General features: G+C 27.7%; 1 protein-coding gene across 2 annotated transcripts in view; it reads right to left on the reverse strand.

The window, feature by feature from the left end:
• Nucleotides 1-727: 727 nt before the first annotated feature.
• The window catches only part of LOC135931956 (uncharacterized), a 42,139-nt gene continuing 17,463 nt past the window's right edge, over nucleotides 728-25,403 (reverse strand). Inside the window, exons 1-7 of one of the 2 annotated variants that reach the window (XM_065469277.1) lie at nucleotides 23,225-23,294; nucleotides 22,755-23,033; nucleotides 12,895-13,092; nucleotides 1,683-2,120; nucleotides 1,450-1,512; nucleotides 1,172-1,364; nucleotides 728-950 (exon numbers count right to left, since the gene is read on the reverse strand). In XM_065469277.1, the coding sequence (XP_065325349.1) occupies nucleotides 848-950; nucleotides 1,172-1,364; nucleotides 1,450-1,512; nucleotides 1,683-2,120; nucleotides 12,895-13,092; nucleotides 22,755-23,033; nucleotide 23,225 (1,275 nt within the window). In that variant the 5' untranslated portion in view covers nucleotides 23,226-23,294 and the 3' untranslated portion in view covers nucleotides 728-847. Of the gene's footprint in view, nucleotides 951-1,171; nucleotides 1,365-1,449; nucleotides 1,513-1,682; nucleotides 2,121-12,894; nucleotides 13,093-22,754; nucleotides 23,034-23,224; nucleotides 23,295-25,403 lie in introns of those variants that run through there. The other variant, XM_065469276.1, reaches the window with a different exon arrangement.

Consider the following 25,403-nt stretch of genomic DNA (forward strand, 5'->3'; position numbering starts at 1 on the left):
TAAAAAAATATCATTAATTGTGATTTAAAACTCAATTTTAATTAATTCAATTTATTCATTCTAACTCTATTTTCTAACATCACTCGAAAATTATGCAAATAAGTGTTCAATGAATTTGTAACTCACAAAAGTAGTTTTTTAAGAAAATTTATATTTATATTCTTTTATTAAAAATATCGGCAAAATTTCATTTATATATCATAATAAAGCTTATTAAAGCCATCAACAATTATTTTTGAATAACAATAAAGCTTAATATGAAGAATCTAAAATTATAAAAAAAATATATAGGTAGGAATAATATTTACAAAATTTTAGAATATTGCAAACAGAATAAAATCAACTCGGGTTATATTATTTTAATTATATTTACTGGGGGAGCTACCTTTAAGAAATTAATTTTCAGCAGACGATTTTTATTAACAACTTCTGTTGTGTAAATAAATCCATACTTTTGTTGGATTTAATAAATTTATATTTAACGATATAATACTTTGGAATTATTTTTGTTAAAAAATACTGAATCGAATAATAAATATATTAAAATAACAGGTAACAAAATTTTTATAAAATAATTATGATAAAAAAATTATAATCGATAAAATTTACGATTTCCTATTTATAAATTATAAAAAAAAATTATGTATATTGAGACTGATCAAATGTAAAACAAATAAAATTCATTGTTTTTAAAATTACTGTCAATTATTCTTTTAACCCTTTTCCAAACAATTAATATCTAAATTTATAAAAGTAATCACTGGTATAAAACTTATTATTTGACCCGGGGGAAATTTTTTATAAAAAAAATAAACTAATTCGAATAGTTAGTTATATGATATATCTTTCAGGTGCATTTAATTTCTACTATGTCCTGAGGCACCTTAACGAATTGGTAAACTAATCGTTGACCATCCACTTTGGATAAAATACCGCGTTGGTAGTAGTATCTAAATATAACATATAAATAATATTTTTTAAACAAATTTAATCGATTTTTGAATACTAAATTGAAAAGTATTATCAATAGGAAATTATGACAAAATTTATAATTATTGCATCTTGTGTGTATCTATATACAGAAAATTTTTTAGATGTTCTTTGACAGAGGAAAGTCTAATCAAAAACCAAAACTCAGATGAAATAAATGTATTTTATTGATGATGTTTACCTTAGCGCCCTACCCATCGTTTCGTAATTCATATCTGGTTTGTTCTTGTGTCCACCCCATAATTTCGAAACCGCTTTAGAATCGACCAACTTAAAGATTCCCTTCCCTCTATCAGTCCATTTGATAAACCTAGGGCATGAATTTTCGTCTTGAAGCAATTTTAACAAAAATTCCCAGAGATATGTCGTTGTTCCTAAAAAAAAATGATATAATATAAATAAAATTTTCTCTCAGACTATCATTTCAATAAAATAAGAATAATTAAATTTTAATAGAACCTTTACGTTTAGATATAGCGTGTTCGGGTGATTTGTGCTGACAAAAATTTTTAGGTTTGCGGCCTTATATAAAAAATTAGAAATAATATTAAACATTAATAAAAATAAGAATTGATATGGTTAAAGAAGGTTATAAATTTAAAAGGATGATCCAAATATTTTGAGTATATTCAAAAAATATTAGAATTTTGCGATATTATTTTTTAACAATTAAATCCTCGAAATAATAATACCTCTTTTTTTGATGAACGCAAAATTTGGATCGCTACTTTTAAAATCGTAATCGAGCGCGTAGTTTTGGGATTCGCAGTAACCATTGCCGCTGCCGCTGCTAGAACCATTATAACGGGGATAGTGATGATTGTAACGATATCGGTCCCGAATAGTTGTTTCATAAACAGAACGGATACCGGTTTCATAAACTGACTCTACCCTTTGGTAAAACGCGCTAGTATTTTCCAGGTGATGATGGGGAAATGACGTATTATTATTAATCTGTGATTGCGAGGGTTCAAGCCGGCTCCTTAGCCCATCCATCATTTCCTCTACCCCCAGTTCATTTCTGCCACTACCCTGAGCTGTTAAATCGAGATGATGAGTAATATGAGGAATGGGATCAGCGAAGGGGTTGGTCGAAACAGTGGGAACTCTGAAAAATGACTCATTCGCGACTTTAGATATAGGGATAGAAATGAAATAAATATTATTTGATGAGTTAAATTGTAGATATTTGAAAAAAAGGAAAGATGGTGATGCAAATTATAACAATGAGTATAAAAAAAAGAGGAAATTGTTTAGTTCAATTAAAGGGATTGTTTACGTTTAATTTAATTTTACCACATAAATAACTTACATGATATTTTACTCATTTCAATTGTAGTGATCCCCCCCCCCATCCAACCTTTCTGTTATCTAAATTATGCTAACCAATCTTCCCTGCGATTTGTAATATTTTTCCCCATATGGCCATTAGTTATGATATAATTGTTTCTCTAAATTCTCACTACATTTTTTTTGTCCCCAAAGAGCACTTATAAGAGACCGTACATGATCTCAGGAGAATTTTAGATAGCGGCCTTTAATATTTATAAGGCAAGAGATTTTACTAAAATATATGATATATCAAAATAGCATCACATAATTATATTACATAAAAAATGAAATTTTTTTAAAATAAAATGATCCTCTACACTATGCCCAAAGCATTTGTATAGCAATAATACAATAAGATTTTTAAAAAAGACAACTTACTTGTCCATTTAAGCATTAAATATGATAGTTTAAAGAAAAATCAACAATTAATAGTTTGATATTCAGCGAAAACTGCTGTTATATAGCATGTGAAATGAAGAGAAAATTTTATTTTGTCAAATGTACACTTATGTCCATTTTAAAAATTGAAATAAGATAGAAAAAAAACCTTGAATTCCTATTTTTTTATTTGTGTTGATAAAGTAACTAGTTAAACTTAATATTACTTTTTATCTGTTAAATATTTATATATATATCGCATTCATTTTTTTTATATAATGTGGAAATCTTCTACATATTAAAAAGTATCTGACAAGTCACAGATCTACCAATCAAGGAAACGTGAAGTTAATATAATTAAAAGTATTGATAAAGATTCGCTATGGCGAATATTATAGTTTATTTTCACCTTTTATGATCTATACCGATTTATGTATTTTGTTATAATACTAGCTGATAGCCCGTCAAGAATGACGGGGAATCAGAATTTATTTATTTATTTAATGATGGATGAATAATAAATTTTCCTTTTTTTACACAAAACTCATCTAGCAAGAATATATTTTTTATATTATAAATTACAAATACAAATGAATAAAAATTTAGTTTAAAAGATTTTTATTGTGCACATAAATAAAAATACTAACCTTATACTTCATAAACATAATTTATAAAAAATAATGGAAACTTTTAGAATAACTCCTCATCTAAATAAATATAAATTTCTGAATCACATCTCATAAGATAGGAAAATTTCTGATTCATTCATCATCAAATAAAGGTAAAATTTATTATTCATTTATCATTGAATAAGGAAGAAAATCTGATTCCCTGTCATTCTTGACAGGTTATCAGCTATTAACTTATATTTTTGATAGCGGGTTCTAAAAAAATCCCTAAAATATATGTAAAAGGAAAGGTCACCACACGCATTATGTTATTTATGCTAAAATAAAAATGGATTAATATTTCCTCCATATATACATTTCACAATGGCTTTCTTTATTTCCTTGTGTACACAATTTCTTGAATCCAGCAATTATCAGAAATTTTTTGCAAATGATTTAATAAGGCATATCTGTGGTTTGATTATTCCTTTAAGTTCAAATAAAGTAAGATGGAAAATGAAATAATTTAGTTATTGAAATTAGAGACCTTCACGGGCCTTGATTTTCATCAGCCTCCAGCCCAGGTCAGCAGTAAAAATAATTTATAGGCCAAGTCCATATTTAACAAAATATTCAAACCCCTCATCATAAGTTTCAAAAATTTTGCCCAAGGCTATATCCAAAAATATAATTTATTGTTTTAAATGAATAAATAAACAATATTTAAGTGCGTTTAGGCAATCACTTTGTTTGCAATACTGACATTTATTATTATTAGAAGAAAAAAATGCAATATATTTTTGTTAATAGGTTGGGCACGTTAGTAGATATATTATACCTGGCATCCCTCATTAAAATATTTTGTCACCTGAGTTAGAGATTATTTTATCCCCATTTTTGCCAAAATAATTTTTTTTGATTGATTGATTATTTAAGAATATATTAATCTATTTACATAAAAATATCTAAGAATTTTAACTTATAAATAAATTATAGCTAGTATTAGATTATTCTACATCCCTATTTTTTCTTACTGATAAAAAAATATTTTTCTGATTTTTTAAAACATTTTCAAGTATTGAATTAAGAGTTTTTTAACTGATGTATGGTTTCATATAATGATCCTGATATTACTGGTTCAAAATACAAAAAATTAAAAAGAATATATTTTGATATTATTTAAAGAAATATAATATTAACATAATTTTTATTCATTCCATTAAAATATATTTAAATTTTTAAAATAAATAGTAATTAATATTTTATACAATTTTTAGATTAAAGAGGAGTTGTTTGGAGAATAGAATAATATTTCTTAAAATAAAAAATAAAATTTGGTATTCTATCTCCAGTTTTAAAATAATAATAAAGATGATTTTTTAAGAAATATATCATGGTATTTTATATAATTAAGTGATGAGGAACTATTAAATATACTCATGAATTTCATATAAAAAATTATCCTATCTCAAAAAATCATTTAAATGCTTTTAAGACCTTCATAAATACTCTTTTAAACAAAGACCTCCTAACATAGATTTGAATCAAATATGGGGTCAACTTGATTGTGTCACAAAAACTATATGATGGTATTCATCCCATGCAATTGGCTATTTAGAAGATTATTAACAAAAAAAATTGTTATGGGTCAAAATCCAGAGTCTTAATTTATTAAGTATACTTAGCAATTAGGATTGAGTGTTAAAGGAGAAGTCAAAATAACATGCCATTCGTATTATATTCAGAATCCTCTTCCTAACATGGATATTATCAAAATATACTTTAAAAATGTTTTACAAATTTCGAGAACATTTTATTAATTGTTTTACTCCTAAATTCCTAGAGACATACATGGTAAAATGTGTTAGAACTGGTAGATTATCTTGTCCTTCATTGTGGAAACACACAATTAAGTGGCTTCCACCACACAAAAGGGGACATATCCAGTGCAGTGAATTTGCATCCACTGTTTGGCAGTAAAATTTACCTACTCTCAGGGCCCATTTAATTAAAGAAATATGATGGTACCTGATCCACTAATTGACAGTAATTTACCCTACTGTCAGGGTTCGACAGTAATTTACATAGGTAAGAATAGAAAAATAAGAATATATATAATTAATAGTGTGCTTATTTTTTTAGAGTATTTGTCTCAATAGATTAGTGAATTTTTGTATTTAATCTTTCTCTATTCTTATCAATAATCTATGTAAATCTCTGTCGGGCCCTGACAGTAGGATAAATTACTGTCAATTAGTGGATCAGGTACCATCATCCTTCTTTAATTAAATGGGCCCTGACAGTAGGGTAAATATTACTGCCAAACAGTTGATGCAAATTCATTGCACTGGATATGCTCCCTTTTGGGTGGTGGAAGCCACTTAATTGTATTTTTAATATGATAAACTATTAATGATTAGATGCGATGATATACCTAATTAAATTTTTATATAATCATTCATTAATGTTATTTCTAGATTTACCATCAAATATTTTGTTACAATTATGGATTCATATAATCATTCAAAAATTCACTAATCTATATTAAAACAAATACTCTAAAAAGATAAGCACACTATTTATTAATTATAAATTTTCTTATTTTTCTATTCTTACCAATGTAAATTACTGTCGAGCCCTGACAGTAGGGTAAATTACTGTCAAAGTGGATCAGGTACCATCATCCTTCTTTAATTAAATGGGCCCTGACAGTAGGGTAAATATTACTGCCAAACAGTTGATGCAAATTCATTGCACTGGATATGCTCCCTTTTGGGTGGTGGAAGCCACTTAATTGTGTGTTTTTAATATGATAAACTAATAATGATTAGATGCGATGATATACCACATTAATTTCAACAGAATAATGTCATAATTGGGAGACTTTGATTTGTTAAATTTGATTTTTGGTAAAGTCAGTATGTATTGCGTTTGATGAGTCATTTTTATTTTTATAATTTTATGTTTTAGTTAAATTGGTGAGTCATTGTTATTTTTATAATTTTATGTTTTAGTTTAATCGTGTTAACATTTTATTTTTAGATTTATAAAAGTTAATTATTGTAAAGTCATTATGATGATGGGATAATTTATAATTTCTAAAAATGTATTTCTATCTTATAATTTTAATTTGAGGCATGATTAGGTACTTTATAATTGTAAAAGAAGAAATTTTTAGATTGTTAAATTTTAATTATTTATTTGTGATGATTATTGCTTCCCTATAAAAGGGTAAGCGAAAATTGTAAATTATCAATTCATTTTTTTTTAATTAATTTTTTTTTTAATTAATTTTTTTTTTTTAACAATTAATTTTTTTTCGTTTTAAAAATTATAATATTTTTTATTGGTTAAATAAAATAAAATTATCAAGGAGAATTTGTAGTAAATTAGTCAAATTTTATTTAGGAGGAGATCCGTAAAATAAATAAGAGTAAATTAGGTAAGCAGCGGTCATAACGGCAATAGTTGGTGCCGTGACCAAACAACAAAGGTAAAAACAATTGTTTTTTATAAATTATTTTTGGGGAAATATTTTTGTGGAGCGCTGTGGTTGATAAGACCGTCAATTTGTGAAAACAAGAACCGTCAAGAGCAAGTACCGTCAAAAAAACAAAGAACCATCAAGAGCAAGTACCGTCAAGAACAAATACCGTCAAAAACAAGTACCGTCAAGGATAAGTACCGTGTGTAATAAAGGACCGTTTGAGGCAAGAGACCGTCAAGAACATGTACCGTCAAGACCGTCAAGTGAAAATTTTCAAAAGACGTCAATACACGGAAGTGCTGTCCATTTTTTTCCAGAAAACGTAGATACACGGAAGTGCTGCCGATTTTTTTTTCAAAAGACGTCAATACATGGAAGTGCTGCCGATTTTTTTTAAAAGACGTCAATACATGGAAGTGCTGCCGATTTTTTTTAAAAGACGTCAATACAAGGAAGTGCTGCCGATTTTTTTGCAAAAAACGTGGATACACGGAAGAGTTTAAAAATTCGCGGAAAGTATTGATTTTTTTTTTGAAATTGATAAATGTATATGTGTATTATTGGAGTTTTTACCTTATTGATTTTTTGTCTGACGTTACAAGTTTAAGATATTTTTGGTGAAATTAATTATTAATTTTTTGTGAGTATTTTATAAAATATAATGTTGCTAGATTGAGTTACTTGGGAAATAGTTTAGGAAAAATTATAATACGTAAATATTTTAATGAAGAGTTTTAAAATTACGAAGTATGTAGAGTTGCAATATAATGTACTGGGAGCGGTAGTAGTTTTGATGATATGGTTGTGTAGTTTATATTTTGGAAGGAGAATGCGAAGAGAGAGGAGTATTAGGATTCGTGGGCAATCGTTGTTGGTAGAAGGGCATAATGGAGAGGATGATAGATTGGGGAGAGTGACGTGGTTACCGGTTCAAGAAATAATGAAGGGTTGGGTCAATAATGAAGAAATTGACCGGTTAAAGAACGAGAGGATAGATGACAGACATTTGGACGTATACCGTGGACGTCAGGACATGCCGAGGCCGTTCAGCAGTGGGGGACAGAGAGGTCGGAATGGTAGACGTTATAAATGTGGGGAGATGGGTCATATTGCGGTGAATTGTAGAGATGTCAAAAGTTTTGCGTGTGGGGAGATGGGACATATTTCGACATATTGTCCGGGCAGAGCAGAGAGAATACGTTGTGAGGGTTGTGGAAGTATTGGACATGTGTTAAAGGATTGCCGAGTGGGAAAGGTAGAAACAGGGGCAGGTTTTCCACAGAGAGGAGAGACTTCGGGAGCCGTGAATATGAGGAGTATGAAGGAGATAGCTGGAAAAGGAGGAAAGGATATTGAAGAGGAGATGACGTGTTTCAAGTGACGAGAAAGGGGACATTGGGCCAGAGATTGTGATAGAGATTGACTATATGATGGGAAGGAGAGTAAAATGATGACCATGGCGTTAGGAGGAGGCAAGAAAGAGTTGAGAGTTAAAATGTTGCAGCAGGAGGTTTAAAAGAAGTTAACGTATCTGCCGAATCCGAGGGTATGGTTCGATATCAACGGGAAGATGGTATCTATGTTATTTGATACCGGAGCCGCTATTTCGGTGATAGGATATGAGGATTTTAGAAGACTTTGGCCGGGTAGTAAAATAATTAGAGACGTTATGGAAGTGAGGCAGTTTGATGGATTGGAGATGGAGATGATGGGAAGAGTGCATATTGGGGATGTAGGGAGAGAAGGATGTAAAATGTTGGACTTATGGATAATTAACCGGGACGTTGAGCCGGTGATGGGATTAAATATGGTCCGAGAGGATGAGGAGGAGAGAATGTCCGGAGGAAATTTGGAATGGATGGAGGGCTGAGATAATATTGAAGTAGACGAGGGATGATCCGTGTTTTGGGGGGAAAGCGAAGGAAATGCGAGGGAAGATATGTTGGGGAGAGGTCAGATTTATGTAGATGGAGAAATAGGAAATATCCGACACAGTAGATATGGAGCCGTTGGTTAGTGAGAGGAGTGAGAATTTTGTAGAACAGGGAGTTGTGGAAAATTTGTGGGAGTGTGGAGAGGGAATAAAGGATGTCTAAAAGGAGGTGAAGTTAGTGGAGAGGTATGGAGAAATATTTGGGGAAGAGTTGGGTTGTCTAAAGGGTTATGAAGTGGAGATTCGGATGAAGGATGGATGCGTACCAAAATTTTGTGCTGTTCGTAGAGTACCTTTTGAATGTAGGCAGGAGGTAGAGAAGGAGTTGGATCGTTGGGTAAAGGAGGGTATCGTGAGTCCGGTTGAATACAGCGAATGGGCGACGCCTTTGGTACCCGTAAAGAAGGCCAATGTGAGTTTGAGGTTGTATGCGGATTTCCGGGTAACGTTGAATCCATGTGTGGTGGAGGTGAAGTATCCGTTACCCAGGATAGAGGAGATATTGGCCAGTTTAAAGGGGAGCAGATATTTTTCGAAAGTGGATTTTTCGAACGCGTATTTGCAATTATGGGTAAAAAAGGAGAGGCAGAGGTTGTTGACTATAACAACGCCGAAGGGCTTATTTGCTTTTAGAAGGTTGCCGTTTGGGTTGAGCGTATCGGCACCTATGTTTCAACGGACAATGGCGGTAGTTTTTCAGGGATTGGAGGGAGTGTTTTATTATACCATGATGTAAAAATAACAGGAGTTACTCTAGAGCAGAACAATCAAAGGTTAGAGGTGGATGAGTATTTGCAGCGTATTGGAGTGGTGGAGTCTTTTCAGCGTGTATGCAAAAGTGGGAGTCCGAAATTTTTTTTTTAGTGATGAAATAAATTAAAAGGATTTTAGGTTGTAGTTACTCTTAGAAGAAGACGATGGAGGAATAATAATTATGGAAATATGTTCGAATAATCGATGGTCAAAGGTGTCCACTTACGACAATAACACAAGAATTCCTAGGGGTGATCAAAGGTATTGGGGTCTCAAGGATTGGTTAAAGGGGGGAGGTGTCATAATTGGGAGACTTTGATTTGTAAAATTTGATTTTTGGTAAAGTCAGTATGTATCGCGTTTGATGAGTCATTTTTATTTTTATAATTTTATGTTTTAGTTAAATTGGTGAGTCATTGTTATTTTTATAATTTTATGCTTTAGTTTAATCGCGTTAACATTTTATTTTTAGATTTATAAAAGTTAATTATTGTAAAGTCATTATGATAATGGGATAATTTATAATTTAAAAATGTATTTTTATCTTATAATTTTAATTTGAGGCATGATTAGGTACTTTATAATTGTAAAAGAAGATATTTTTAAATTGTTAAATTTTAATTATTTATTTGTGATGATTATTGCTTCCCTATAAAAAGGAAGCGAAAATTGTAAATTATCAATTCGTTTTTTTTGAATTCATTTTTTTTTTGAATTAATTTTTTTTTTTTAACAATTAATTTTTTTTCGTTTTAAAAATTATAATATTTTTTATTGGTTAAATAAAGAAAAATTATCAAGGAGAATTTGTAGTAAATTAGTCAAATTTTGTTTCGGGAGGAGATCCGTAAAATAAAAGTAAATTAGGTAAGCTGCGGTCATAACGGCAATAAATAACTAATTAAATTTTTTATAATCATTCATTAATGTTATTTATAGATTTACCATCAAATATTTTGTTACAATTATGAATTCATATAATCATTCAAAAATTCACTAATCTATTGAAACAAATACTCTAAAAAGATAAGCACACAGCACACTATTTATTAATTATATATTTTCTTATTTTTCTATTCTTACCAATGTAATTACTGTCGGGCCCTAACAGTAAGGTAAATTACTGTCAATTAGTGGATCAGGTATGATCATTTTAATTAAATGGGCCCTGACAGTAGAGTAAATTTTACTGCCAAACAGTGGATGCAAATTCATTACTCTGGATACGCCCCCTTTTGGGTGGTGGAAGCCACTTAATTGTGTGTTTTTAATATGATAAACTATTAATGATTAGATGCAATGATATACCTAATTAAATTTTTATATAATCATTCATTAATGTTATTTCTAGATTTACCATCAAATATTTTGTTACAATTATGGATTCATATAATCATTCAAAAATTCACTAATCTATATTAAAACAAATACTCTAAAAAGATAAGCACATTATTTATTAATTATAAATTTTCTTATTTTTCTATTCTTACCAATGTAAATTACTGTCGAGCCCTGACAGTAGGGTAAATTACTGTCAAAGTGGATCAGGTACCATATCTTTCTTTAAGTAAATGGGCCCAGACAGTAGGGTAAATTTTACTGCCAAACAGTGGATGCAAATTCACTGCACTGGAAATGCCCTGTTTTGGGTGATGGAAGCTACTTAATATGATAAACTATTAATGATTAATGCAATTATATACCCTAAATTTTTATATTAAATATTAACAGTTGAGTTTTTAAATCTTCCATCAAGTTTATTCTGAAATCTAGATATTTGCGTACCATCTTTAAATCTTCCATCAAGTTTATTCTGAAATCTGGATATATATTTGCGTATCATAATAATATTTTCATAGAGTTTTCCATATGATTTATAAATAGAACTGGTAGCTAAACTGACTGAATGTTTAGTTTGTTAGGTTATTACTATGGACCGATTACGCTACAATTTTTATTGGACAAATATATTTTAAAAGAATACTATTGGCTAATTGATTGACGTTTTGAGGATTATTACAATATAGAATATTATTTTTATATAATTATGAAATGCCTTCTAAAAAATGAAAAAATTAACTCATTTTTTATGCAGTATATTTCAATTTTTATATAACTTTTTAAATAGCTAACAAATATTTCCACTATTTTTTGTTTTACTTTGCCCCCTACTATTTTTTTCAGAGTAATGATGTGTCACCTCCGCAAACTTTAGGACTTCAGCACTGTTTATACATCTCCCCATTTTTACTTTTATTGTTCAGCCAACAATTTCTTGATAACAGCCAGGTGTGGATGATATCAATTTTTTGTGAACCAAGAGATTATCTACTAGAGATCTGCAAAAGTAGGCCCGGCTTCCGGGCCTAATATTTTTTTAAAAAATCCGGGTCGGGCCAGGCTTTGGAAATGTTTTTTAATATATCTAAATTTATCAATTTTATGAATTTTTTATGTAAAATAAAAATATTTGATTTTATTTATAGAATAGATGCCATATAACATATGTCTTTTATTTGAGTAATTATAAAAATTATTTTCTATATTTAAATAAATTCGGGCCGGTAATTTTTTAAAAAAATTTTGAGCTCGAGCCGGGTCGGCAAAACTTTTTTTAAAAAAATTTCGGGCAGGGTTTGAAAAATTAAGCCCGATGCAGATTACTATTACATCTCCTCCTCAAGTATAGCTGATGGCATACGGAATATGCAAACCTTTTCATAAAAAGTACCTTATATATAAGATACTCTTATTAGCAAAAGAAACCGATATCTTATATATCTTTAATAAGATGCTTATATCTGTTATTTTTTTATAGAGAATCTGTACCTAGATTATTTTTTTAAAGACCCTGCATAATTTTGATTTGAAACTATAATAAAATGAGCTTTTACATAAATTTAAATATTATATGAATATAAAATAATGGCTACCTAACATTTTATTTACATTTCTTGCAAATAATGGAGAATTTTCCCCATATTTAAAAATAGGATTCTATTTTATGTTTATTTCAGTTTTTTATATTATCAGTAATTTCGGAGTTATGGAGTCAACTGTGTTCCATTGCTATTTGAAATTTATTTAACATTTTCAACTCCATTATCAAGACTATCGTGGTATCTCGTTTATAGTTTTTATATGTGTGTGCTTGCCCTGTCTACATGACAATCATGTCATTCCGTATCTTTAACTAGTAGTTGATCTTGAGAGTGTGTCGGAATTCTAATGAGAAAAACTTTTATCCCTTTCGATGCACACTTAGGATTCTATTGCCACATGTTAGGAAAATAACTAATATAGTAAATAAATTAATGAAAATAGAAAGGGTAGGATTACAAATTTTATTTTGGAATATAGGTTAAGTCAGAACCTCTATGAAAGATTGTTTATAAATTAACTTGTCTACATACTTGTCTCCTTTTTTGGGATCCCCAGCGAATTATTATTTGGATGGTAGGGATGTTTGTTGAAGTAAAACTGTTTGTGAAAATTGTTATAGTAAGCATTTTTGGGGATGTTTTTGTAATCTTCAAAGGCGGGAAAGCTAGAATGACTACCGTTTTCAACGTCGGAAACACCGCTGTCAGCCGGGCTTGGTGGTAGGGACGCTTTATATTATTTTTTAAAGGGGTTAAAAACAATTAAATAATAATTTTACACTGAAGCCCATTAAATGGATCATCTAAGTTTGAATCAATTTTGAAAGCAATAAGGATTGCCAATTATATATCATTTTTAAAATTTCTTAATGAATATCGAAGGTTATTTTTAATCCAAACTGATAGTTTTAGAAAAATCTCAATAACCCCTGGTGAGTCTATGAGCACATCAAGGAATTCAAAAATGTGATTACTTAATTTTTTTAGATATTTTCGTTGTATGCTCTACAATAGCATCATTTTTGGTAAAATTCATGTGGAAAATTATTTTTAATTTTAATCAGTAGTTTGTGAGTTATTATAACTAGTCCTGTAAACGTTACTTCAAAAAATAAAGAACCTCGTTACGTTTGGAAAAAGGAATGATAATGTTACTTTGAGAAAAAATTAGCGCATTACTCTCTAATAAAGTAACGAGTGACTTTAAAAATACTAAATTTTATATTAAAAAAATTCAAAATTGTATCTTTATTTTTATTTGTATAAGAATTTTCACAGCATTAAAAAATATACATATATAAAAGTACAAATTATAAACTTAAGAAAAATATATATTATATGAAAAAAATCATTTTGGGAAAAAATATAATACTTAAAAATTATCTAATGCACCCATGTATTGCGGTTATATTTGACCGGCATATTTCTAATCCAATTTTTTGTCGGATATAGGCTTTCCGCATCTATCCCAGTATAGTGGGAAATTTTCCTGCCAAATAATTTTAAAAATTTTAGGAATGTGTCCTCAATTTAACAAGAGTGATACTAATTAACGGGATAAAATTATGGTTTGATAAAAAATTTTATTATTTTATTAGATTTCGCTGTCTCTGTAGGATGATTGTTCTTATTAGATATAGCGAGTCATGAATAGTCTCAAGGAGGGGCCGAGCAAGTTGCCAAGGAATGAGGGATATTCTATTTATTTTTTTCCCCCATAGATAATAAAAATAAAATTGTACAAAGCTTATATAATATAGGATTTTTTTAAATAAATAATATATATATATATTATAAAATTATATAAACCACGATATTAAAAACGGGTGAGGGGTGGGGGTGGATAAAAAAAATATATTTTAAAATTGTCTGGAGGACTTGTGAATAATTTTTATTAATTTTCAAAATTTTGACCAGATAAAGAAGAGCGCTAATGTTCAACACAAGTATAACTGGTACAGAGGATGGGAGGGCATTTATTAAGAATATTTAAAGAAAATTCATTTTCAAAAAAACTTATTATATCTTCACAAGAATCTTCATTTAGATCCTCGTCAATTTTTAAAAATCTTTTTCAGAGTTTAATCTGAATTCATATTTTTGATGTTTTTTAGATTTGAGCTGCTCTGATGGACATTCAAGTTGAAATATTTGAATTAGCAGAGTTGGAAAAATTTTGAAAAATGTGTATATGATAATAAATACAAATACTTTTTGAATAAATATATTTAAATATAAATATTAAATATCTAAAAAAAATTCGAAAAAAGTATTAAAATACAAATGCTTTAGCCAGTATACTTTTTGCAAGTCGACTTCTATAGTATCATTTATTATTAACCATTTTATAAAATTCTAATAATTATGTAAATTATATAATCGTCAGGCTAATCAGAACTAAGAATAGAAATTAAGACAAGTATTGACACAGCCTACTTTTGTTTTATTTTTATACTCTAATTAGCTTTATAAATCATCAAAATATTTAGTTATATGGAAAATGTTCAGAGGTCAGCAATTCAAAATCAAATTTCATCAAAAAAACTTACAGGTAAAATGGAATATTTATTATATTTACACAATATATTTTCTTTTATTAGTTTATTATATATAAAATTCACATTGAGAGATATATGTATTTACTAAAATAATTATGCATTAAAAATTTATATATCCATGTTCATATCTACTACCTCCATGAGAATAAGTTGTTTAATGATATATATATATGTATGTCGTAATTTTTAAAGGAATCAGAACTATCCGGAATCATCACCGATTTTAATGGGATCCCTTTAAGAATTCAATTTTTTAAAGGATAAAGAACTATACTGTATTATCCGTTTGAACCATGATATAGAAGAATCTTAATTTATAACGCGTTTTACACTCGTTTTGCTTTTTAAAATAAATTATTTATTTATTTTCAATGTTGTTTTTTTTGGCCTTATGAAATAAGATATGTCTAATATTGGGTATCAATCGATAGCTAATCAAAAAATCTATCTGGAGGTCAATCTCTCCCCCTTAATGGGCAAGTCTAGGTCTGGGGTTCAGGAATATTTTTATCAATATAAAATATCGATATGGGTATCAAATAATAGCTAATTTTTATATCCTTTAGTCTTCATTCTTGGTCTTGATGTGTATGACTTAGTCTGGGGGGGGGGGGTGGAGGGGAGGGGTGTAAAAAATATTTTTTTAATATGGGTATAATCGCCTAATCAGGGGAAGAGATTGTACTCCAGTTGTATAGATCTTTTGATTAGCTATCGATTGATACCTTATATTAGACATATATTATTTCATAAGACCAAAAAAAACAACATTGAAAATTAATAAATAACAATAAAATTAATAAGAAATAATACGAAACGAAACGCGCATAAAACGCTTTTTAAAATAAGATTCCTTTTTATCACGATTAAAACGATAATACTGTATTATCATTCCTTAACTTAAAACCCTAATTTTTTTAGTCATCCCTTTAAAACCCGTGATGATTCCGGATAGTTCTGATCCCTTTAAAAATTACGACATATATATTTAAAAATCGATTTCATTTATATTTATTTATTATGCCAGTCTTCTTTATATATAACTTCAACTTGATTAATAAAATAAATGGGCAAGTAATTAGAAGGATTTAGGAAATATATAATAATTATTTTAATACTTTGCGAACTAAATATTTTATCCAGAAATGTATAAAGCAAGCCTGAAAATTTTGCTCATATTCTACAAGTTTTTAATGATTAGAAAATTAAAATTCATTTTATATATAGAAAATAGAACAATATTTGTATCTGTATTCCTATGAAATTAAAAAGTTATAAATGCTAAATATTATTTTATTTTAAAGTATTTAAAAAATATATATATTTTCTAAAATATTCAAATATATAAATACAAAACAGTACTTGTATGTAGTGTTTTAAATTCAACTATTTGCGGTACTGCCCCTGTTCTTAACTTCTTTTATAAGTCATTTTATTGTTAAAAATCATTATGAATGTTTGAAGTTTGGACCTTACACAAACATTCTATATAAAATTTTCAATTTCATTTATTGTATTTTTTTAAAAATATCATAATATGCCATATTAATATCATTTGTCAATTTTACGATATTGAACATTTTTGAAAAAACTGTCATAAAATTTTAAAATAAAATAAGTCACCAATAGTTTATTAGGTAGAGAATTGAACGAAATAAGTGGCTATCGTAATGAAATTGCCAGGCCATTCAACAAAGCAATGCATTGCTATTCATGGTTCCATATAGCAATGTATGTAAAACCATTTCACTTAATTAATCGTCCAATTTAATTGTTATTTAATTTTCTTTTAATATTTTTTCCCGTGCAAATTTCTTTCAAGTAAGTAATCTTTTTTGGAAAAGTTGTATTGTTAAATAAAATATATTAACATAAGGGTTCGGGTTCACATCCCTGGTTTAAACTTAGTAATACTTACAAATACAATCACAAAAATAGTTTATCTAATATTTGACTTTAGAATATAAGTTATAAATTAGAGACCTGCAGGCCCGGCCCGAGCCGTATTTTAACTATTTCAAATATACCCGAGCCGGGCCTAAGAAAATTTTATTGTTAGCTATAAAAATTAAAAATACCATTTATTTAAAATAAATCCAGCCCGAGCGGTAAAATTTTTTTTTAAAAAAAACCTGACCAGGCAAATGGTTCCTCTGCCATTAATAGATTTAACTCTGAAATATAGCATACTTCATTTGAAGGTTACATTATGAACCCCACCTTGTCTCCCATTTTATTTTTCCACATGGAATATGATAAGAGTTAAATTTCTATTCATTACAAGATCAAATTTTGTAAATTTTACATTGTTACAAAATGGTCACGAACTGCAATTTGGGAGATATTTTAAATATTATGATGGCACACAGATAATGACGTAATATTTTATTATGCCCTTCTCTCTCCACTAAAATAAAATAATAAACACAATTGATAGATAATAAATATCTCCAGAAAGAATGTATTTAACAATATCTAATCTATCCTTTTATTTAACACATTTTCGCCTTTTTCAGGAAAAACCACGAAAATAAATACTGAAAATTTTATTTATTAGTGTCTAAATAAAAATATATTATTAAGAGTTCAAAAATATAATATAACATGATGATTTATTAATGTATTTTTTCTTCGCTTTGGGAAAACGAATAATTTTAAAGAATTATATAAAAAATCTCATATATATTTTATTTGTTTTATTTTTAAGAAAATTTAATAATTTTAAAAATAAATTATTTCAAGTTCGTTCAAAAAGAATTTACAAATAATAAAAATTAAAAACACCTAAATTAAATTTCTGTTTAAAGCGGTGATTCTTTTTGAAAATAAAAATGTAATAAAAAATTAGTTTAATGGGCAGCTGGTCAATCGATGACCTCTGAATTTGTTTTAAAAATTCCAAATTTATATAGTAAGGATGATTTATATATGCAGAGTAGATAGTATTATATTATATTGAAGATAAATGCTAATCAGAGTCCGAATTTATTTTATTAAAACAAATATATTGCCCTTTGTCTGGCTCCCATACCGAAAGGTAAAATGGAGGGGCCAATCCTTTCATGCTCAATTTTTGAGATGAAGGAATGCAATTTAAATTGTAATTAAAGAATAAATATTACACAATAGATTAGTCATTTGCTAAAATTTATTTGTCTATCTTTCCTACGCTTGCATATTCTTTAATTTTTAAATTCAAATCCTAAAATTTGATATATATTTATTACCAATGCATGTATGGAATTAATTTTAAATTAAAAGTAGATTAAATATAGTCCGGTCCCTATTTTTACTCGGGCCGATTTTAAATATCCATGCTGGGCCTGCTAATATTTTTATAAAATACTCTTACCGAGCCGAATATTTTAAATCACCATTATTATCTATAAAAATTACAAATAAATAAAATATATTCAGAAATTGTGCATCATAGAGCAATATAAAAGAATACATTCATTCCCTTATCATATTTTCTTCTATTTTTTCGATCCTTAGAATTTCTAGTAAAATATTTACCTAATCATTATTTTAGGTGATATTCAATCAAATTAAAAGCAACAAAGTTACACTCAATATTTAATTTATAATTAGTAACATAGAAGAAATTTTGAAATTGCCCCTATAGTTTCCAATTTTTATTTTAAGTTTTTTGATCAAATAATCATAATTTTTATCATATTTTAGAAAAATATTTTCTTCTTGGTTCATATATCATAATTATGTTTTGTTTTTGAATGTAGGTTCATTATGGATAATATAATAATAGCTCTCTCTAGTAATGTTCAACGGAAGGAAATTTTTTTATTGACTTAAATTTAATTTAATAATAGCTGAAAGGATAAGGAGTAGGATTAATGGTTATAGAGATATAGGATAGGGTAGGCCAACTTCCTCTTCTAATTTAAAAAACATTTTAAAATGCTCTCAAAATATTTACTCAGTAAAAATTGTTAAACAGTGAATATGAAAGGATTAAAAATATACTTATTAATGATGGGTAGACAAATATAAGAATAGAATATATTATAATATTTATTATAACAACCCCAAGTCCTATTTTCTATAAATTAATTTGAAACAGGAACCAATATACATACGGGAAGATATATATATCTAGTGAATTTATTAAAGTGAAGATATAGGAAACACAAAAATTAACATCATAATAAAGGATAATGCAAGTAATAAAGAAAGCCTGGACACTTATGAGAAATAAATATCCAATTATCGAATGCATTGGGTCGTATCTCTTGGACCTAATTTGCTTTTAAAGAATCTAGCAAATATTGTCAATTTAAATTTTAGTAGCAAAAGCTCAAAGTATTATAAAATAAGTAAAATTACATTCTTTTACACATTTAAAGATAAAAATAGGATTGTTTCCTTAAATTTGCCTAGCCCAACATTGGAAAGTATAGTTTTGATAATTAAGGGTCTGTTAAAAAATAAAAATATTTTAAGGATACTCCATTTGAGATAAGAGAATTAATCCTCTTGATAATGAAGTTTTTAAATGATCTTACACAGCTATACAATTTTATAAAGTCATTTCTACACAAACAGAGGTAATGGATTTAATTTCAAAGATAATGAATTAGATTTTATTAAACCGATTAATTGCTCTATTTTAGAGATCTGGAATCGTTTTTATCTTCAAACGAAGATAACAAATTAAATGATTGAGATTATATCTTACTTGTATAAATAATATATTAATAGTCTATATATTTTTAATAAAATATGAAGAAAAAAAATCAATATTGACCTATAAAATAATTTTTTAATGTAAATTTCCTGTTATTTCCCCCAAATTTCCAGATAAATTTCCTTTCAAGGTAAAAATTTAATTTAAATAAGGATCATTTTATATCTTCTTTTCTATGGAGTCGAATTGAAAGTGTGGTGTTTCAAACTCACTCTGAAGATAAGATAATTTGAAAAATTATTATATATGGATTACATATTCGTTGAAAACGATTCGTAAAATACCGAATAGTTTATATTTCAATATTTTATTAAAACCAAGGCCGTAAAAATTTACACAGCCTGACCGAATTTTTTTTTTCAAGAAATTCGTGCAGGGTTGTGCAAATGGTATCCTGCATGATATTTATTAAAAATTAAAAAAAGTTATATTTTATTATTTGAAAGAAAATTTTTAACATTTTTTATATTTCAAAGATGAAAATTCACGTTCTACCTTTACCTAAAATAGATAGTTATCTTTATAAAATTATTGTACTTGTGTCGCCGGTACAGCCATGAAGATTCTAGATAAGATATCTAATTCTGAATATATTGAAGAATTTTCTTTCCAGAATTTTAAAATATTTATATCCTTATTTATTCTCTTAACTTCTAAGAACTTTACTATTAAAGATGAAATAGGCATTTTTTGATCCTCCTTTCTATCTGATGATAATTTGATTGTTTTTTTCTCGATCTAAAAGTAAAATTGCCTCCAATATATTGTAAATAATGGAGTTTTGCTTATGCAATAAATCATTAAGATGGTCTTTAGCCATTTGTTTTTGCTCAATACTCAATAAAACTTGATATCGAGGGTCTAAATATATAGAAGCGTATACAACACTATTTTGAAAATATTGTTGCTCTCGAATTTTCATGTTTTCTAATATTTCGTATAAAAAAACTATAAATTTTTCTAAATCTAATCGGCATCTAATTTATAAGCCTTAAAATCAAATAAACATAATTGTTCTGATTGTAATCTTAATATTGTTATTTTTAAAGGAACTACCAATCATCTTCCACTTGTACTACAAAATAATTCACTTTTAAAATAATCAACGTATTTCTATAACATAGCATATTAATAAATTTACATAATAAAATATTATTACACTGGAAAATAATTTATGATAATCTCTAAATAAAATGGTAGTCCAGGAAGACAATTGGAAAAAAATAACGGCACTAACTTTTACGATTGACTTCTTAGAAAATAAATGATTCCACAAAAAAGTTAATAAAATTTATATTATTTTTTAAAAAAATATTTTTATTTTAAAAAATTTTATGACACCTAGAACCCTTGGACCCTCCACTTTTAAAAAGGGTCCAGGTTCGGGTTCAGCCAAAATACGAGGGTTCAGGAACCGGGTTCACATTCCTGGGCATTATACATTTTCTTTATAACAAATTATTATGATGACAATTTTTACTTAAGAAAGAATTGCACTTATAACAAAAAATAATAATATAAATTGTTTGAAATATGATAACAATTATGTTGCCTTGCGTCAGAGTTGTTAAAGGAACCTGCCTTACGTAGCGCGCTACTTTTTTTAAATAGAAGTAGCTATTAGCTCGCTACTATAAGATAACGATAGCTATAATGCGCCCCTTTTTAGAAGTATAAAAAATACTAAAATTTATTAATTTTCATATTTATAATCTTAAATTTAATTTAGAAGTTTATATTTCAAAATATGATTTATAAATTATAAATCTAATTTATCAAGTAATTTAAAATAAATTCAGCCAATAGAGATAGACATGAAAAATAAATTGAGATAGATGATAAAACCACGTAATTTCATTAAAAAATGATATACCTTTTCCCTCAAATTTATATGCATGAAATAGCGATGGACAATATTGTTCAATAAATGAAGAGCTTAAACTAAAAAATAAGTATCTAAATATATTTTTCATAACTTTAATAAAAATTATTTTTACTTTAGGATGTTTCGGAAATTTCTCGATAATTTTGGTGTAATAAAAGAAGCTATGCCAAAATAAATCAAATTTAAATTTGATTAATCCTACATCAGAACCAGATATTTCTCAAAAATAATTCATAAAGTGATAATCAATTTTATAATTTCGATAATCCTTATTCAACAATCTGAATACATTATCTACTTGGTACCAAGATATCCTGCTGGCAGAAGTGATGACAAGAATTTTGGATAATATTAAAGAATGAAACAGACTTTTTATTAGATATATAAGATGTCTCATACATCTGCACAACAACAGATAGTTGGGGCTCATGAAGGTAAAATAAAGTATTTATGTTCTGATCTTATACCAATTGAATTAGATCCAAAGTAAATCTAAATAGGCTATAGGTAAACGTTGACTAATTTATACCCAACAAAGATACATTCGCTAATAATCCATTTGACGCGTTTTTAACTAAAAATACTCACTCAAATGATTTTTGACAATTTTTCTTAATAGTTTAGAAAATTAAATACCGCATTGCCTTCAAGTTCTACTATTGAACGGTTATTCAGTAAGGTAAGATTAATACTTTCTTATCCTCACTCTGGAATAATATAGAAATTATTTTATTATTAAAATGCATTAAAATTTTAATGCATATATTTTACATTTTTAATCATAAATTTTTTTATTAATATTTTCATATGTTTGAATTTGAAATGTTATAGATTAAATATCTAAAAAAATATATTGAAATTTTTTGTTAAAAAAGTAATGTAAAAAAAAGCGAAAGCTATTTATTTTAAAAGGTAGCTAATAGCACGCAACATTTTTCCCAAATATCATTAGCGGCAGCACACTTAAAAGTAGCGTTTAACATCACTGGCTTTGATTATATGCCACGTTCATTCATGAATAAAAAAAATATTAAAAATAGACATCATTTTAACGAATTTTAATTATTACAAGTACCAATTAGTCTTGTCTAATTGTATTTACCTTCAAAATATACTTGACTTCGAACCATTATCCATTTATTTATGATAAACTTTGATTTAATACTATATTTAATATAAAATAATGTTGTTCTCTATAGTGCTCGAAAAATTATTGCGCCTATTAATCGTCAAAAAAAATTACCTAAGAAAGCGAGTGTAGAATAATCTGAAACCGATGGGAAAAGCCTCTGAGCTCCAGCGAGAAAAGAATCCCCTCCACTTCCATTTACGCCCGGCCCTCCAGCGTTGTTACTCAAGCCGCTTTTATCCGTCCTTAATAAGGATACAAGGTAAGAATGGGCATCGCGTGAATCGTCCGAAGAGATGCGTGGAGCTGGGGCGGAAGAGTTGTGATGGAAAATAGAATTGATGGGTTCGAGGATAGGTAATTTATGGCTGGGATCTTCTTCTTCTTGTTCCACTAAAAATTTTTAAAATAAATATATGATTATATATTTTATTTATTTGATCGAGATGCAAGCTAAGGTCGATGTCCAATTTTTTAAAGATATCTCTAGAAAGAGGTAGGCCTATTCAAAAACGAATTCGAATCGAATAGTGCAACGAATCGAATAATTTACTATTCGTATTCATACGAATAATAAAATATACTTGTATTTGATTCGAATAATTGAGATTAATTACTTAATAAAATATATCATACTCAAATATATTGAGAAATTTTTTTATTGCAAATTTGATTTTAAACAGAAAAATTATTATAATAATTAATAAAAATATGTAATCAATAATCTGATAATAAAAAAATATGTAATCAAGTTATAAACAAAATTTAAATGTATATTATGAATTTAATTCATAATTCTAAGCCAATTTTTAAGGCAGAGTTTTTCTTATATTTTCTTCCTTAGATGACATGCGATTTTTTGACAACAAATTAGTTCCAAAAGTCGTTCACAAGTTGATGTTCCTTATATAGATAGGTATTCCCTAGGTGTGAATGAAACCTATTATAATGATTAATAAGAGGGGGTGTTGTTTTGCCTTTACATTTTATAAAGCTCTTGAAATGATTGAAGCAGCTTTTTCACCGTCATTATTGATTTGATATTGATTCCATATAATCGCTCTTTTTGTGGGGAAATTTTGTCAACTTAGCATAACTATTTCATCAAGCATTCTTTTCTAACATAATTAGGCTACTAGCAATAATTTATTATATATTTTTATATATCTTTGGTTTGTGTAATTTTTTAATATAATTTATTATGAGATTCAAAAAATAAACTTTTTGTGAGATTAGAAAAATACAGCAAATAAAAATTTAAATATTGCTTTAATTTTCACTTCAAAGATTTTAAATTTGTGCTAGTCTTTTTATAAACACATTACCTGTCAGATTGGAAGGTCATCAAATAGAAATGACAAATGTTAGACTTATTAAAAGCAATTTATTAAATATTCCGAATAATTCGTTTTATTCGAACCGATTCGAATATTCGAATTTTTTTGAACAGGCCTAGAAAGAGGTTATAATTTTTTAAGAGAAGGGGGGAACACAAATTTTATACCATTAAATTTTGTTGTATAAAAATAATTCATTGTTATAAAGTAACGTCGACTAAAATAACATCATCTTTGGAGTAATTTTAATGGGATCTAAAATTGTTATAAGATATCGATTATAAATATAATTATAAACAACATTTCCCAAATCATAGTTATGGTAATTATGAAATTTTTTTATTTAAATTAAAAAATAAATTAACATTTTAAATAGTATATTTTATATTATTGGATGGGAAGGTAGAAATAGAAAATGGCATAATTTGTTATTTCAAAAAAATTTGAATTATATTTATAGAATATAACATGCAATGGTAATGAAGTCTAAGGCCACTTCCTAATCATAGTATCTTGGGCAACAAGACTGGATGAAAATATCCATGGATAAAAAGACATAAGACAAAATACCATAATTTAACCTCAAATGGAAACAATATTAAAATTACCTCATTTTTAAGCATTTAATCAAATCTAAAATTATGGTCTTTTTGTTCTGGTTTCCTTTAGTCCGATATCATTCCAGGGCAGTTCTATCTTGGATTTCTCCCAAAGAGGAAGAGGGCATTTTTTTAAAACAATCAAAAATAAATGCAGCTTGAGGTATATGCTTCCAACCAAGCATCAATATTATTACTTTATGGTGACTTGTTGCAGGCTATTTTATTAAGGTGTAGGTCAATTACAAGCAAATGATTTTTAGAGGTGAACGATTTAGTTCAATATTATTATGGAAATTACCTCGTGATATATTTATCGTGTTGTATTCAAAAATGGAATCCAGAATTATGAAAATATGAACTAGCGGGGGTGATTAAACATTTATAGATTGTCACTTTCAAAAGTATCCTTGGAGTCAATAACTGCACCAGGAAATTTGTAAAAATGTGTTCAGCAGAACACCTAAAATTTATTATTGATTTTTTTATAGTATACTTAAATGAGAGATATGAGAGACTTGCCCGGTTCAGAACTATAGTTAAATTTACTATAACGGACCTAAAAATGGCATAAATTTTTTAAAGGGTCGGACAAATAACGGCTACAAATGATTGCCTCGAGCAGATATTAGCCCCCAGAACATATCTAGAAACCAAAACCTACAGGAATCGGACGAAGAACCCTTCTTAAAATTTTTAGGAATAAAAACCAAGCCCATTTTTGGTCTAAGTTTTAAACTTTGATGGGTAGATCCGTCCCGCTCAATTCTTTCAAAGATTAATAATGTTTCACCCCGTTACTTTCACATTCAAAGCGTTTCGATAAA

Source organism: Gordionus sp. m RMFG-2023, chromosome 1, assembly GCF_954871325.1.
Source record: "Gordionus sp. m RMFG-2023 chromosome 1, tfGorSpeb1-WG-v2, whole genome shotgun sequence".
Taxonomy (NCBI): Eukaryota; Metazoa; Nematomorpha; class Gordioida; order Chordodea; family Parachordodidae; genus Gordionus; species Gordionus sp. m RMFG-2023.